The sequence below is a fragment of the Micrasema longulum genome, unplaced genomic scaffold (genome assembly GCF_059751315.1).
Source record: "Micrasema longulum isolate JH-2025_06_02 unplaced genomic scaffold, ASM5975131v1 h1tg001628l, whole genome shotgun sequence".
Taxonomy (NCBI): Eukaryota; Metazoa; Arthropoda; class Insecta; order Trichoptera; family Brachycentridae; genus Micrasema; species Micrasema longulum.
Window position 1 is genome coordinate 83,177 of NW_028278809.1, and position 17,202 is coordinate 100,378.

Below are 17,202 nucleotides of genomic sequence, written 5' to 3' on the forward strand. Positions count from 1 at the left end.
CCATTTTTCAATATAATACCTCAAGCGCACTTTACAAAGGGATTATATAGAAAAATCAAATTAATTGAAACCTTTAAATTTGTAATTTAAGTAAAACAATTTATTTTGTTATCACATGCTACGTATTTATTCAAATGATTGAAAGAACAAGTGGGTTGTAAGTTTTTCCGAAATATTACTTTACTCACACAGCCTCGCATTTGCATGTTGGTGTAGTGAGTGTCCCGACGAAGATACGGGTACGTCCCGAAACCGGTAGACTAGAAAAAGTCGGCAAGTGGATAGATACTAATATTAACTAACATTAGTTAAAATGTGTGACTACAATGTCAATGCTTGAAACATAAATAATATGGTACTTTTTTTTTTTTCAGGAAACATACATTAAAATTTAGTTATTTATTTATTTTATTATGATTATTTTTTTTGCATTTTACAACAGTTATACCTACATTAGTTAAAAATACAAAAAAAAATTTCATTTACACAAAAAAAAAACTCACAAAGGCGTGGCCTGTGTGTACATGATTTTATAGAACTCATAATTAGACTTAATTTTAATGGACCAATAAAGTTTCCATATTATATTATATGCTAAGGTTATTAACTAACTATTTTTATTTTTTCAAGTACAGTAATAAGGGAAAAAAATATAACTGAAAGCACTTTCAAAATAAAATCGATGTAAAAGAGTTATGTTAAAAGTATCTAGTTAGTTTGTAGAATTAAAATGATAAAATAACTAACTAAAAGTCATTCAAAAATGCATTAGTATATTACAATATTTGAGTGTGTCCAAATGCTTGTAGACAAAATACTGGATTCCTTTGTCTTTTGTCTCCAAACATTTGGACAAACTCAAATATTGTAATAAAACCAATTGGTCCAAGAAGAAGTTTGAAAACTGAAAAAATATTTTCAGGCGTTGCCTAGTATGTGAAATAATTCAATCAGATGAATCTCTTCACAACAATAAAGGTTTCAGCTCTTTAACTTCACTCAAATCAACAAATGAAAGAATTGAAGAAATATGGATGTTCAAACATAGGCAAAATGGTGAATGTTACACAGTGTGCAAAGTGGCCACTTAAACCAGCCAATGACAGGTCACAAGCTCTGTAAATGCCTAGACTTCCATATTCCCTTATTTAAGGTATTTTTCATCCCTGTTGTAATTTGTTAATTTAGCATTAGTATATAATATACCAAATATAAATTAAAAATATTATTATCATGATAAATTTTTGAACACGTGTAAAAACAACATTAAATTTTAATTAGTATGAATGTATTATTGTTTTTTCTTTATATATCCTATGTTTTTATTTTTCTTTTTCATGTACTCGTATTTAAAATTATACAAACTCCTATGAATAAACAACTAAAACAGTGTAAGTCACTCTCCAAGCACAAGAGTCTCTTTTTTTGGAGAGTTACAGTTAGAACATTTACTAGATGTGTAAAAGTAGATATGTTTAGAATTTCACAAAAACATGTACTTTTTATGAAATTTAATAAAAAAAAAAAAATTACTTATAGCTTTCAATTTTGTAATATGATACCTTAGAGTAATAATTATGCTGTGTTACTTTATTTTAACTTTATAATTACTCTAAATATAATACCATAATACGGAGCTTTGTAAAATTAATTTTATACAATATTTTTACGAGTTAAAATTTAATTTAAAATATTCATTTTGTCTTCAATAATGCTAAGGATTTATTTTTATGATTTATGTGGGAATGGTTGCTAAGTTTTTTATTGTAGTATTATGGTATCTTTATTTAGTAGTAACAGATTATTTTTTTCTAATTTGTTCACTCACATTGTTTATAAATCATATTTATTTTGATTGCAATATTATAATCATATTATAATGATATTATTTGAACTGCAGCTAAATAATGCATAGATTTATGATCAAATCATAGTTGATCCGAACGTGGTGCACGAACGCTTCCGAAGTTGCCCGAGGCTACATTGAAAACGAATCTCAATACGCAGCGTGCGATCGTCACAAGACTTCGCTCGGCGCTCCGTCGCTCAGCGCTCAGTTCGCGAGAGAGCTTGATACGGAATAGTTGTGCGGTCCGGCGTAGCAGCGCAATAAGGCAAAACAAACTCGATTTTTTAACATTTAGAAAGCAGTTTTTTTCGTTGTATTTGTCATCCTCACGCGTTAAACGAGAGAGAATATTCAAATCGCTGGACGAGACGACTGGCCGTAAAGACGCGCGCTGACGAAAAGGAAAAAGTGTATATTAAAAAAAAAATAAACATTCTTACATTTTGCCTTTTAGTGAAAAAATTGTGATGTCTATAATGTGATTTCACCATACGAAAGAAAACCGATTTGTTTCCGTGATTTTGGTAAAGGACCAAAAACAAAAGGAAACTGTTGTCCGAATCTTTTCTGTGGTTAGCAGTTTTAGCATCCTACTTTTAATTATACAAAAATAAAACTCGTGCAGTTGGTTTCGTGCTTCAGTGCAAATTATTTATTATCTATTTCTTCTGACAATTCTGGAGCTGAACCCGATAGTACCATGTCTACCGCTGTCATGCATCAGTCGGCCTTCTGCGATTTTGGCGAATTTCTCATGATGGTAAATACAATTCACTTAATACATATTAAATAAGTATTTATTATGGTTCGGGGAAGAAAAATCGTCGATAGAATTGTACAAAACTGTCGCAAATTCGAAAAGATGGCCAGAAGCCGGTAATATTGTTTTTGCGCACACGAGAGGTTTGCAGTCTGCTGTCACCAGTCGGATTTATACTATTTTAATAATGTTACAAAAATTACAATACAAAGCACATACGAATCTACAATCATTATTTAATTAAATGTTGATTTTAGTATTGTCACATTTTATTTTGCAATTGACAAATGCGTTTTAGCGTCATATCGCATGCTGTGAACTGTCATATTTGTTTTTAAATTTGTCACTTCAAAAATCCTAACAATCCTGTTTTCACTGTAAACTTAAAAAGTACCTACCTATTTGTAATATTAAAATGTTCAAAGGCCCGGTTGTTTCATCATTGTCTAAGTAAAAAATTGGAAGTGATGTAATAATTTTGAAAAAATATTCTTTTTTTTACATATTTTGTTTTATTGTTCCTTCTACTACTGTTCGAACAACCGACCCAGAATTGTTTTTTTTAAATGCCTTTCGCGTAATCAAACATTTCGAATTTACAACCGTTTTCACGTGCGATTCCTCCGAATTTGTGTAGGTGGCACCACTGCTTGCGAAAATACAATCATAACCTACAAACTACACTTGCCTGTTAAAAAAAAATATATTTCGATCCTTTTGTAGGCAGGTAGGAGGACCTTTTCTCTTGTTCATTTTATGGGTACGCATTTTTTGCTGGTATAGAAGGGTCGCATATTCGAGCACCTTTTTTTTTTCAGCGTCCATTGTGATTTCCTTTTAAATTAGGGATTCGTTCTTACGTTTTGCGTTATATGCGAGGGAGATGTGATTTGTATAAATTTAATATAGCATTATAAAAGACGGTTATGTTATTGTTGTTGGGTTATATTGAAAACGTGCAGGTACCTTTTTATAAAATCAGGTGTTCCTAAAAATTGAAAAAGCTACCTATTTATAAAGGCAATACTGCCCCGTTAAGATTATAGGTCGTATCTGCTAAATTGCAAATTTTACAGTACATACTGTTTTATGCTTTGTCAAGCTGAATTCTTTTTTTAAAAAATATTTCATACTATCATATTTTTGTTCCACACCTAATGGTGCATAGGGCACTGCGTTGGTACACCAATTGCAGCGCATCTTGTTCCTTTTTCTTTTCTTTCATGAAGGTAAGGTGATCAGTCTTACGCTTCAGTTACCCATCCGGGGACTATGAAATATTCTAGTGTGAAAACACCCCTTTAAATAAATATTTCATATCAACGATGTTGAGAATCGAACCCGAGACCTCCTGCATGGTAGGCAAACGCGCTGACCATTAAACCATGAGGTAGTTTATTTACTAAAGAATATCTCATATTTGAGAAGCAGAAATGACTTGTTGGTAAAGTATATATGTAAGGCTGTCGAATATCTATTGAAAAACATAACGCAAAATCGATATTTTTCAGATACGACTTTTAGGCTTTGCAGGACAGAATACATGATGTTGTATATTTTTTTAATCTAATATTGGCAACTGTTTTAATTTTTAAAATTATTTATTATCGGCTAATGCCATGTATTTATCAATAAATATAACTTAAATGCACTTAATTACTGATAAAAATATACACCTCGAATATGCACCTCCATTAATTTGTTTTAATTACCAGATTATTAAATCATTATGTAGTTACTGTTTTTCGTGATATTTACAATCTTTACAATTTTCTTTGCCGATATCAAAAAATAATTATTTTAAAAGGTTGATTCGAATTTATACATCGGGATAAATAAAAACTTAGGTTGTAGATATTAAAAAAAACGCTAAGCCCGTAAAAAATATGTTACCACCACGATTATTCATATTATTATTATTAAAAACGCCTTAATTATATGCACAAAAATATTACCATGGGTAGAAACTTAAAAATGATATTTATGTTGTAAAAAAATACGCTGTGCACCAAATATTTTGTGCAATTTATTGTTGATGCACGCCTTGATAAAGGAACGGCTTTGTTTCGAAACCAGTCGTTAACCACACTTATTTATAACTTATAACTTATTTATTTTTATTATGGATGGGTGTATTTATTAGTAATTTCATACAACTTTTCCGAAAGATGACACGAATAAAACGTGTTTTATTTGTAAGATAATAATATTTTGTTGGTATAATCAATTATTAATTATTTATTTATTTTGAAACGTACTACGACATAGGTAAACATATTATTTATATTACTCTATCAACGTTTATTTACGTTTTTCTACAAAAAACATTGTGAATAAATATTTTTTATCTGAGTAATTACTTAAGTATGATTCGCGTTTTTTATTACTTGTTTTGTAAATGCGTTTGTGGGCAAGTTGTCTACAAATATACTATAAATATACGTGCCTGTTATACGAGTTTAATCTCCTGACGAGATAAGATAAAAAATATTTTGTAATTACCTTTTTTAAGAATGATAAAATTTCAAAAATATTGCAATTTATAATTATTTGCATCGTTTTATAAATTGTCAGTGTTACTATACTGTTTTGTTTAAATCAACAAAAAAAATATCATCATCATCATATCATAGGGCATTGTATTTGTTAACCAAATTTACCGTATTTTGATCACCTGTTACATTAAGATAAGGTGATCAGTCCTACGCTTCAGGGACCATTCCAGTGACAGTGCAATATTGCAGTTTTAACCACCTTTAAAATAATCATCATTCCAATATATCAATAATTTAGTTATCGCTAAATATATAAATTATTATGCTGTCAAATAATTTAATTAATAAATATAGTTGCATTAGTAATTATAACAAAAGGATTAAAAACAATTTAATGTAGTTACTATTATTATAGTGGTCAGCGCGTTGGCCTTCCATTCATTACATTTCGTTAGATTTGTTTACGATAAAATATAAATTTAGTATTGTTCAATCCAATGCAAACGCAACAAAGATATAATAAATAATTACGTATTTTACAACAATACCAAAAAATATATAAACAAAAAATATATGTCAATTAAAACTTGTAATACAATAATAAACATCAACAAAATGACTCGCCTACAGCGATACTTATTTTCGGAATCTCTAAGTTCAGTCATATCACTCCACTACTTCGAAAATTACACTGGCTACGTTTTCCACAGAGGGTGGAATACAAACGGTTGGCTTATGTATAAATCACTGCACAACTCTGCTCCGGAATATCTAAGAAAGCTTTGCATTCCAGATGAATTAGCTGACAGGCGTCTTACGCTTAGATCAGCTACGTCTACGACGAGAGAAAAAGTTATTATACCTCTACGCAAACAGCGCACTAAATTCAGTGAACGCGCATATGCGGTCGCAGGCCCCGTGGCATGGAATTCTCTCCCAACAGAGGCGCGAGGCTGTGAGAGTGAAGTGATGTTTCGGAAGAAACTTTAAAACCCACTTGTTCTCTAAATCATTTGAATAAATTAGTAGCGTGTGATAACAAAATATATTGTTTTGATTAAATTACATATTTAAAAGCTTCTCTTACTATCTTATTTGTTATATTTAACATAATTTTAATTACTGTCTTCAGTGTAAACAATTTGTTTGGTGTGTGCATGGGTGTCCTACACTAATATACAAAGAAATTATCAAACAAATTGTTTTATCAATAAAATAAATTAATATTGAAAATAGTGCTTAAAAGGCACTTGAATTTAACCACCCTTTCGATACAATACACACTTTCATATAACAGGTGTTTCATATAAGAGCTTATTCAGGTATTTCTATTTCTCTTTTGTGGCAATTTTGAAAGAACAGGTCTCCGTTTTTAATTTCAATAATTATATCTTAACGTCATACGTAACACGTGAAATAAGGAAAGTAAAAGCGTTTTTATAACTTGTGTGTTGTGTTGTGTTGTCCCTTGTCCGTAAATACTTAAGTAATATTATGTTATTTCAAAGGCAGGTTTTGTATACTAGCTTCGCGTGCTGCTGACAGTTGTCTATTGATTTGTTTTTAGCACTGCGACAGGCCGAGAGGCCAAATTGCAGCTGTGAATTAAAGTTAAGAACCCCATGCATGAGAAAAATAACATTTCGTTGCTTAGATTCAAAAGGACCATTACTACAGGGCCTATGAACTGTCACTGGCTGTTTTTTTTTTACACAATAAATAAACACAAGTGATAAAACAGAGTATTCAAAAAATAAAGAAAAATTACATATCAATGAAATACATATTAATAGTAAACAAAATCCCACAAAGGCATGGCCTGTTCGTGGGTATACAAGAAAATGTTAATGAATTTTTGCTCCTATAATAAATAATGGACCGTTATATTTTTGTGTAACATAAGAAAGAAAAAATAAAATACTCTGTAAAAGATTATACGGTATTTTTTTTTTGTATAGTTATTAAAAAAGGAAATAAAAAATATTTTAAAAAAAACACAAAAACATTCCTTATTAAAGGGCAACAAAATATATTATAGAAAAAAAGAGTTCATATCTTTTGTTTGAATCCTGGATAGTGCATGTTTTTCAAATAAGGAAAATTTGGAATCAATTAAATATTATCAGTAAGAAAGAATAAATTTTTGGGCCTATAAAATATGCATGTCTCTGTGCGAGCCTCGTTTTACAATGTGGTATTTCTAACCCACGATTCCTTCTTTGACTTGATCTATTTGAATTACTTGTAAATAAATTTTGGGTTCTTAAATATATATTTTAAACATTGTAAACAATATATTTGTCTTAGGTTTGTTTGTTTAAGTGGCCACTCTACACACTGTGTAACATTCACTATTCTGGCTGTTTGAACATCCACATTTCTTCTATCCGTTGATTTTTGTTTATCTTAATAACTCCCTAGGGGGTGAAATCCAGTCCTTACCTACAAAATTGGACAGACTCAAAACATTGTTGATATAATTTTTGCTTGTACGCACGCACAATGATTTATATGAAAAAGTTTTGTTACGCATGCATAAGCGAATATTATTTAAGATTTGGATGGACTGAACATCATACTTACTTTTTATTGATCTGTAAAATTTTTGAATTAGCTTATTATATAATATAGCTAAATTTTACTTCATTTTTATATTTTGAACATTAAACGCCCGTAGGCTTTTAACAATTCAAATTTGCTAAAACTATGTTTAAAAATATACAATAGAAGTGATTCAAAAGTACTTAATTTACTTTTTACAAAGTGTAATTTAATATTTGAAAAAATGATACCGAAAATAAAGAAATTTAAAATAGGCACACATATTTATGAAAACAATTATATAAATGTTATTTTATTAATATAATAATTAAGTAGCGAAGGAGTGACTAATTTAAACATTGTTTTTACTGATAACGTATTATTTTTTCATCATCAACATCATTCTCTTTCCGCACCTAAGTATATTTTTAAACAGAAATACCTTAAAAATATATTGTTTTTATCTAATTTATGTTTTTTAATTTTTTTATTATTGCGTGACTTAAAAAAAACATTTGTTTTAAAATGGCAAAATCCTATGATTTCTTAATTTTGCGTTCGTTTTACCAGACTACAGCCTTACCAGATATATCCGGCTCAACGATAATAAGAAAATATTTAATTTTAGCATTGAAAATCGCCAAGTCAATGCCTTAAATATTAAATTTAAGCTTATTATCATCGTTCACGGTTGGTCTAAACGCCATAAGCTAACGACAAACCACATAATTGCTTGCGGGAAATGGCGGATTTCCTTCCGGTCTCTCTTTCCTACTTCCTAGTTGGGCGAAAGCAACAGCGATCTCCGAGGTCTGGTCTCCTGATACATTATGGTGTCCGGTACGATGATACGCGGTCCGCGAGGCACTCGACCGGACGAGATGTGTCTCGACGGCCACACTACCATAATAAGAGTCTCCAAGGATGTAACAATGAACCCGATCTTGCGCCGCATCGCGATCAACCACACTCCTCATAAATATTCACGCTAATATTATATTTTTCCTATCCGAGTGGACGAAGAATAAAGATATTTATTAAAATGCCTTTTATATATATAAACATAAACATAAATACATTTAAGTTAACAGTGTTGTATTACAAAATTATGAAATAATATAATAACAACAAATCTGTACATATTCGTATTACACAGTTGTTTTATACATTATTCTACATAATAACTTTGAGATTTTAATACTTGACATACTTAGGTAAAAAAAATAAAAAAATATATAATAATAAAAATAAAGATAACGCAGTATTTAAATTTATTTCAACAGAGAGGGAAAACATTTTTGAGAAGGGAATATGGAAGTCTAGGCATTTACAGGGCTTATGACCTGTCATTGGCTGGTTTAAGTGGCCACTTTACACACTGTGTAACATTCACCATTCTGCCCATATTTGAACATCTGGACATACGGTTTCGGTTTCGGCTGAAAATCTTGTTTCGATCGGTCGCTTATGCTTCCAGGTTCGATTCATGACGTGGAATATTGATTTAAGATCTCCTGTAACAAAAATGGTCGAGATACGCTTTTGGCGTACTAATGCAGTATCCTATGCACCACTGGGTTTGGAAAAGGAATTGACGATGATAAAATACTTTTTTTCAGCATCATAATTTCATTATCCGCACCCAGTAGGGCAAAATGCAATATTTTACGTCCACCGAATCGAACCTTAGGCATGAGCGGATGCGCTAACCGCTACACTACGAAGTGGATTTATCTTCACTTGATTCCCTATTTCAGAATTCTTATCTGAGAGCAGTATCGAGTCGAAAACACTCGTCCAAGATTTTTGTTCTATTTCACACACAGAACTGTATTATTTTATTATAATTTTTAAAAAAAAGAAAAAAAGAAATATTTGCGTTCTTATAATTTACCCAAATATTAAAATTTTGGTGGCCATTTTCAACGAGTTGTAAATAACTCACTTTTAGAAAATGGAAATCAAGTTGGGGTAGAGTGGGGTTCGAACCTCGGACCTCTGATCCGTGAGTCCGCAACACTAGCCACGGGACCACAACCCGATTCAAACGATTCAAATAATGTACTTACTAGTTATGTAAAAGAAATTAGATTTATCTTAATTGAATTTTGATTTGAAATCGACTGTAACATGAGCTTTTATAATGTCATATTTGTTACATATTTCAACTAAAATGGAGATCTTTTAGAATAGAATATGGTGATAAAATTTCCACGGCTTATAATCCGGGCGGGATCATAAAATCACAGCGGGATCCCGAGATTGGAAGCCCTGTGTACACGTAAAAAAATGTCCGGTAATTATTTTTTAAATAAAAAAATAATATGTTCGGATGAGAAAGGGAAATAATTGTTGATTTACTTCTAACTTATAAATAATTAATCGATTACATATGTTTTAATCCCAGATGTTGTTAAATGGCTGTCTGTACTCAGACATTATCGACTATTTTCATTTATTATAAATATAGAATTTAGCACGGAAGGAAGCCTTTTTATCACGCGTATTTCCGTTTCTCAATAATAATTAAGTATGAGTAATCTTCTGTATTCCTAATAATGAATCGTTCACAGAAAATTAGTTACTTCAGGCCACCGATTGCAATAAGGCGGTACAAAATTTATTGGCATTTGTCGATATACATACTTGCGTCGAATATTATGCCCAAAATTGATTATTTTTAGTATGAAATTCATAGTGAAAACTGGGCCCGTGTTTAAATGGAAAGTTTACAGATAAGTTTGATTTTGCTTTATTGACAATTGAAGAGGCCCAAGGCCGCGATTATAAACGCTCTCTTCATCGGTACATATTGAGACTGTATAAAGTAAAATCGATATTTATGTGCGAAAATGTGTATATTTGTATGAAACTTTAAGATATCTTCGTCGGTAACCTATAACTGAACACGTTTAGAAGAAAAAATGCATACATATTCTATTTTTCATACAGAAAACTGTTTAATAAGATAAATGTTAATTTCCCATTGGAATATAGGCCCTGGCATAACGAAATAACGAATTAACATAGTTAAAAAAAAGTAAATTCTCGCATATATTAAAATGTTATTGAAAATTGGAATTAATAGACAAACTTCGTCAAATCTCTTGTCGTCTCGCTGTAATACGGGTCCAGAGGCGCAAAAGTTATAGTGCTCACGAATAATTTATTCGTAAAAATCATTTCCTTTAGTCATCTTCAAGGTCAGCCATTAACCATTAACGAGATCCGCCTCCGTTTGCTGAACTTGTAAAGAAAAAAATCTTATTTCATATGAGTAATATGAAAAAACTTACCTTTTTATGAGAGGTTAAACTGAGTCACACATCTGCTAAGTCATACAAATTTTATTTATTTATTTATTTAATAAGGAAATCATACAGTCTTTATATAAATACAGGATACAAAAGAACAATTAAAAAAAGTAAGACTAATTACAGATTTCACACTAATTTATTATGAATGCAGGAGGAGAGGGAAAAAATAATAATTAAATTCTAAAAAAGTGAAAATATAAATATTAAATAAAAAGTACATAAAAGGGAGAAGACATTGTATAGCTCCAACTCTACTTTCCTCCCTCTCTATCTGCTTCCATGAACATTTGTATTTCTTAGTAAAAATTCACAACCAGCAATAATTAATTGCAGGTATTCATATGAATAAGTATAAATTAAGATTTGAAATTAAAAGTTTAAATTAAAATCAAAAGTAAAAGTTTAAATTAAAAGATAAAATTTAAAATCAATTTAAAAGTTAAAAGTCAAAAGTCAAGCAGGAGATAAATTTAAAGTGTCTGTAACAGATCTGATAAAAATATGGTATTTACAATGTAACATGTCGATGTCACTAAAACTGTCATTATAGGTAATCTGTATTCTTCAAAGAGTGCTATTTTTCATATAATTAGTCATTGAGTTAGGAATGTCGAAGAGTACAGATTGACGAGTTCTACGGACAGGGACTCGATATGAAATGCCTCTAACAATTTCTGGGCAATCAATTAGGAAAATCAAATTAATTTTAATCATGATACCTGGAATATAGGTAAAAATAAGGAAAATATCATTATGGTAATAATTTAACAAATCATTGCCCAATAGATTATAGGAATCGTTATGTCAATAAACAATTACCATACTTATTTATTGTGTATGCAGACAATTGGTAGAATTCCATATTTAATTTGGTAATGTATCCAAAATAAAACAAGTTAATTGGATTATAATTCTATTTTATTTTTAGATATACAGAGGGTATATTGTGACGCGTTCCGTCTTGTTAGGACATTTTCAAACAAACTAACTTAAACAATGGCGTAATCTGCCGGTCGAAAAGTGATTATATTTTATTAAAGTGATTATATTTTATTTATACAAAACTTTTAAGTATATTTTTTAATAGAAACCTTTAAAAATTATTGTTTTTATCTAATTTATGAGTTTTTTATATTTTTATCTAATTTATGTTTCAAAATGGCAAATCGTATGATTTCCTAATTTTTCGTGCGTTTTACCCGACTACAGCCTTAAGTATACCAATAAAAATATTTAATAGATAATAAGGACGTGTTTTTCTCTTTTTTTTTGCCTTTCGTTTATGATGAATGCGTTTTTTCTACAAATTAATGAATCATGTGATGTAATTTATTGCAGATTTTATCCTCAGTAAAAACCGCTACAGTCTCAATAAAACTATGTAAGGAGGAAAATTTTATCATAATTAAGAATGATTGATTCTGATAAACCTTTGTTCGTGTAATGTAAAACTACAGTTTTTTCGAATTAAGTGGGTAAGTAGAAGCCGGTTAACATTATGTTTATACCTACTTATACGTAATTATGTATTATCTTTAAAGTCAGTTTTGGTTACGTTTTATTTTTCAATATTTCCGGCGTTAGTAAAGAGTCGATTGGAATACTATGTATCGGTTGGGGCACCAAACTACTCGATTCACATCCGATCGATCTGAAACAATCAATAGAAAGGGTACAAAATTAAACAAGAGGGATCATTTGCATTATAATTTATTGCTTTGTTTCCTAAATACATTAAAGCGTGATAGAAAACTGTTTGATCTGGTCAATGTATTCAAAATCTTCAATAATATTTTAATCGGCACCTTGTTGTCGCAAAGGATAACTCTTAATGCTCCATTCAGAAACACGAGAAACTTTCAAATATTTTATTGTAATATGAGCCGGACAGTGTCTGGATTCAATACATCGAATGCAAAACCTCGGCAATGAATTTGCAGACCATATCGATATCGGGAATGTGTCACTTCCTAAGTAGAAAGAGATGATAATCGCAATATTTCTGGCATAATACCTTGTTTTATTATTTTTATTTATTATCATATTTATATACATAAAATTATACATTTATACAGTGTTGCATTGACTATCTAACTAGGGTTATTTACCCCGTTCTAAGCCAGTAAACAATATGTATTTAAGAAACAGTAATCAATACATAGAAAAATAAGGAAAGGTATTAGACATAGTAAAAAAAAATCATGGTAAAATACATAGTAAAATACATAGTTTAAAAAAACAATGTGAAAAAACATAGTAAAACATGTATTAAACACGTATTTAAAAACCCAGTAAAATACATAGTAAAAAGAGAATACATAGTAAGAAACATAGTAAAAGACATATTAAAAAACATATTTTAAAACCCAGTAAAAATATATATTTGAAAATGTACTAAAAACATATTAAATTACATAGTAAAAAGAAAACCCATAAAAAAACATTAAAAAATATGTGAAAAATTAAAAAACGTGTATATGCAGTAAAAGTTGAAAAATTCAATCAATAAAGAACTAAAAACAGATCATTACAATTCAAATTAGAACATGTGTTGGCCATCTCACAGCCACTATCAACCCTTCGGACTCTGCGACCAATTTTACTGAGAAAAGTAGTCAGCGTATATTGGTCCATCATACTCATTTAGTTGTTCATAGGAAATAGGGACTACTGACATTACAACAATAACCAATGCACCAAAAAATTATCAAAAATTCAATTTATTTGTACTAACGTATACAACATATACTATGTATGTGAGATTTATAAACTTAATATGTATCTTGTATTTTATTATTGTTTAACTATGTTATACAATTTGTACAAATTGGCTACGGCCGTTAGTAAATAAATAAATATGCAATCAATTAAAAAGCTATTCAAATTCGTAGTAAAATTATTATTTTAGCATATTTGTTGCAACTACATACGTAGATACTAACTATGCACGACACTCCGATTCCGCGTTTACATTCCTTAGCCAACAAATTAACTTGTTAAATAGACATTTTGAATACAACAATTATTCATTTTAAAACGTTCTTAAATGCATTGTTTAAAACTAATTAGGTACTAAAGTCGCAATTAAACTTTATTTTTGATGCAATTCTTTCTCTGTTTTTGATGTGTGTTATTACTATTATCTTATCTCTTTCTGAAATTATTTTTCAAATATATTTGTTTTTAACATTAATAGCATTTTTTTGGTTTAAATTCTTTACAAGTTATTTACAATTTGCTTTTTAATTCTTACATCTTTCTTATATCCATCTTTTTTATTGTCAAAGTTTCACTTTTTATTTTGCATTGCAGCATGCTTTTTTGTTTATTTTTAAAATTTTTACTTACTATGTTTGTACTAACGTGTTTATTTTTTTATAAATGCCCCTTGGGCGTATGGTAAAATTAAATAAATTTAGTAAGATTGAAATTTTTTTTTTAAAAATTAAAAAAACAAATTTAATATTTATGTGTAGGTGTACAAGATGCTATTATTGCTTCGGTTCGCGTATCTAATTTATATTATTATGTCATTTGTAATTAGGTACTTAGTACGTTTTTGGTTACAGTGTATAATTAATAATTGTATTGTATCAATTAAAACCAGTGTAATCACGCCACTAAAGTAATATGAGAATTACACATGTGTTGACCAATTATATAAAGTGGTATAAATAATTACTAATTACGAAATAATTAGACTTTCGCACTTGTAGTGAAATGTCATAAGAGACAGTAGAGCTGCCTTTTGTTACGCTAATTAAATTACTAAACGATATATTTATGTATTGATTCATAATTAAAAATAACCCGATTACAGTTCTGTGTATGAAATAGAACCAGCACCCTGGACGAGTGTTTTCGACTCGATGGCTGCTCTCGAGTAAAAGTCCAAATAATGAAATCTAGGGAAGATAAGTCCACCTCGTTGTGTCTCGTCGGCGCGTTCGACTACCATTCTTGAGGCGCTGGGTTTGATTTCTAGCGGAGTGGGTGTGAAATATTGATTTTAAAGGATTTTTAAATCGCAATATTTTATTACTCCTGGACTAGCACCTGAAGCGTAAGACTGATCACCTTACCTTCATTTAACGGATGATCGAACTACGCTGCATTTTTTGTACCAATTTCAAATTTATTTATTTATACATTACAAAATGAAATATCTTAATTCATACATAAAGAAATAGTTAAAATAATATGGTAAAATTAATAATTAATATGTTTAAAAAGTAAGAGAATCTTGTAACGTAAAACTCCCCCAGAGACGGGAAAAATGTCAATGTCCAAAGTAATATTGTTCAACATAAAGATAGCTCTTCCAACAGGCATAACCATTGGCAGGTTGGTCCTGTATATTGGAATGTGAAACAGTCTATGCTGACGCTGTCTAAGGTAATTATCCGGAACACAAATCTAATGCTCCGCATAATTTCAGGGTTGTTAATAATGCCGCGCAACAATCGAAAGGAGTGCCTAGGTTAATACACATTCCTTCTGGTCTTCAAACTGCCGTAACCGAGCATACCCCGGAGGAACTCGTGGGATAAAGCCATGGATAATATCCGCACTCCCTCATGTAGAAAAACCGAAGAAATTTCTTCTGAACCATAAGAGAGTACTCCAACTCACACGGTCCCCAAATCATCGAGCCACTCTCGAGTCTACTTCGCACCAACGAGTTATAAAGAATTCTCAGTACTCGTGTACTACCAAAAACCCTAGCAGTACGCAAGACGAATCCTAACATTTTTAACGAACTACTACAAACTGTTTCGATCTGATCATAAAATGTCAGGGAACTGACAAAAGTGATGCCTAGATCTTTAACCTTCGAAGTCCGCATAAGATTCTGGTCATTCGTTCTGTAGCGGAAAAAAGGCGTTTTGTAAGCCCTGGTGAAAGACAGAACTGGGAGTTTTGAGATATTGAACAGTAATTTATTTCGTCTGCAGTGTCCTGTGCACCTTTGGGTGCGGTAAGGGGGCTGATGATGATGTAATTTAGCTGAAAGAAGCCACATAATTTGAACTGTTCACTGTCACCATATACTATTATAGTCGGTTAGGAGTAGTGAGTAGGGAGTAGTGACGCCAAGATGTACGTATTTGTATAAAACATCGCATTTATCTTCGTACTCTGAATCATAAAATAAAGTGTTGATAATATTATTTTGTAGGTATGTTCTAGAATGTTTTTATCTTGTTTTCTTTTTTCTCCTATTTTTAACGCGAATAACTCATTGTTCGTATACTAAAGATAATTATTTGTTCAACTGCAAGCCGTTGAATTTATTGTATTGTTTGCTTCGTTCGTTTTTATTCCGAGCGTGTTGTACGCTGTACGAAATACCTGACGACTTCGCTCGCTTTGTTTACGGCAGGTACTCGATAACTCGACACGGCCCACTCGAATGTTTGCGTTCCGATTTAGAGCTGGCGAACGGAATATGTAAATGTGATTCGATTGTTAATAAACTCACCCGAATGCGAGATTATTACATTCCAATCTGAAGTTGATCGAGTAATTAAAGATGATTTTATTTGTAACTCCGAGTCGCCTTACCGACCGATTCCCCCGCCGCGCGCCGCCCTCCCCGGGCGGCGCCTTCCCCTGCTCGCTCCGGGTCCTGACCAATATGGCCGCCGGAGCTGAACGCCGCACTCTTAATTGTAAACCAGTCTGTTGGCTTTTTTATTGCGCTCGAAAAACCGCAGTCACGGCTTTGCGGTCCAGGGCTCACGAACGCTCCCTCCCCTCCCGCCGCTCGCGGACTACGGACATTCGGGAAAACATGACCCTTCGGTAACCCGAACGAAATGCGAGAAAGGGAGGAGAGAGATCGTGCGAAAATATCAAAACGATTCTTCGAAATCCCTCATTGTTTCTTTCCTCGTTTCCTTTGTTTCGCCTTCTCCGCTCTTTGGGAGAGTCAATATCGTCGTTGTATATCTTCAAAGGCCCTTTCCTCAACCTTTTGTTTTAGGTGTCTGTCATTAGCGCGTTCGCGGTGATCTAATCTATTAATCACCGAGATACACGAGGTCTGTTTCGAATAAAACGCGGATCGAAGTCACGATAGTTTATGACACTGATATCTTAATCGAATGGAAGCGTCAAATATCCCCGGACAGGCGCGTTCTGCGCGAACTCGTCGTAAAGGAGTTTTACTGGTCCGCGGGGTGCTCACCTATCCGAATGCACGCAGCCGGGAAACCTGATCCCCGAGTAATTGCGTTT

The 17,202-nt window shown here is 31.4% G+C and overlaps 1 protein-coding gene across 1 annotated transcript in view; it reads left to right on the forward strand.

Annotated features, from left to right (window-relative positions):
* Nucleotides 1–2,055: 2,055 nt before the first annotated feature.
* Tis11 (Tis11 zinc finger protein) overlaps nucleotides 2,056–17,202 on the forward strand; it is an 83,087-nt gene continuing 67,940 nt past the window's right edge. Inside the window, exon 1 of the mRNA XM_088236974.1 lies at nucleotides 2,056–2,609. Within this exon, the coding sequence (XP_088093100.1) occupies nucleotides 2,550–2,609 (60 nt within the window). The 5' untranslated portion in view covers nucleotides 2,056–2,549. The remainder of the gene's footprint in view (nucleotides 2,610–17,202) is intronic.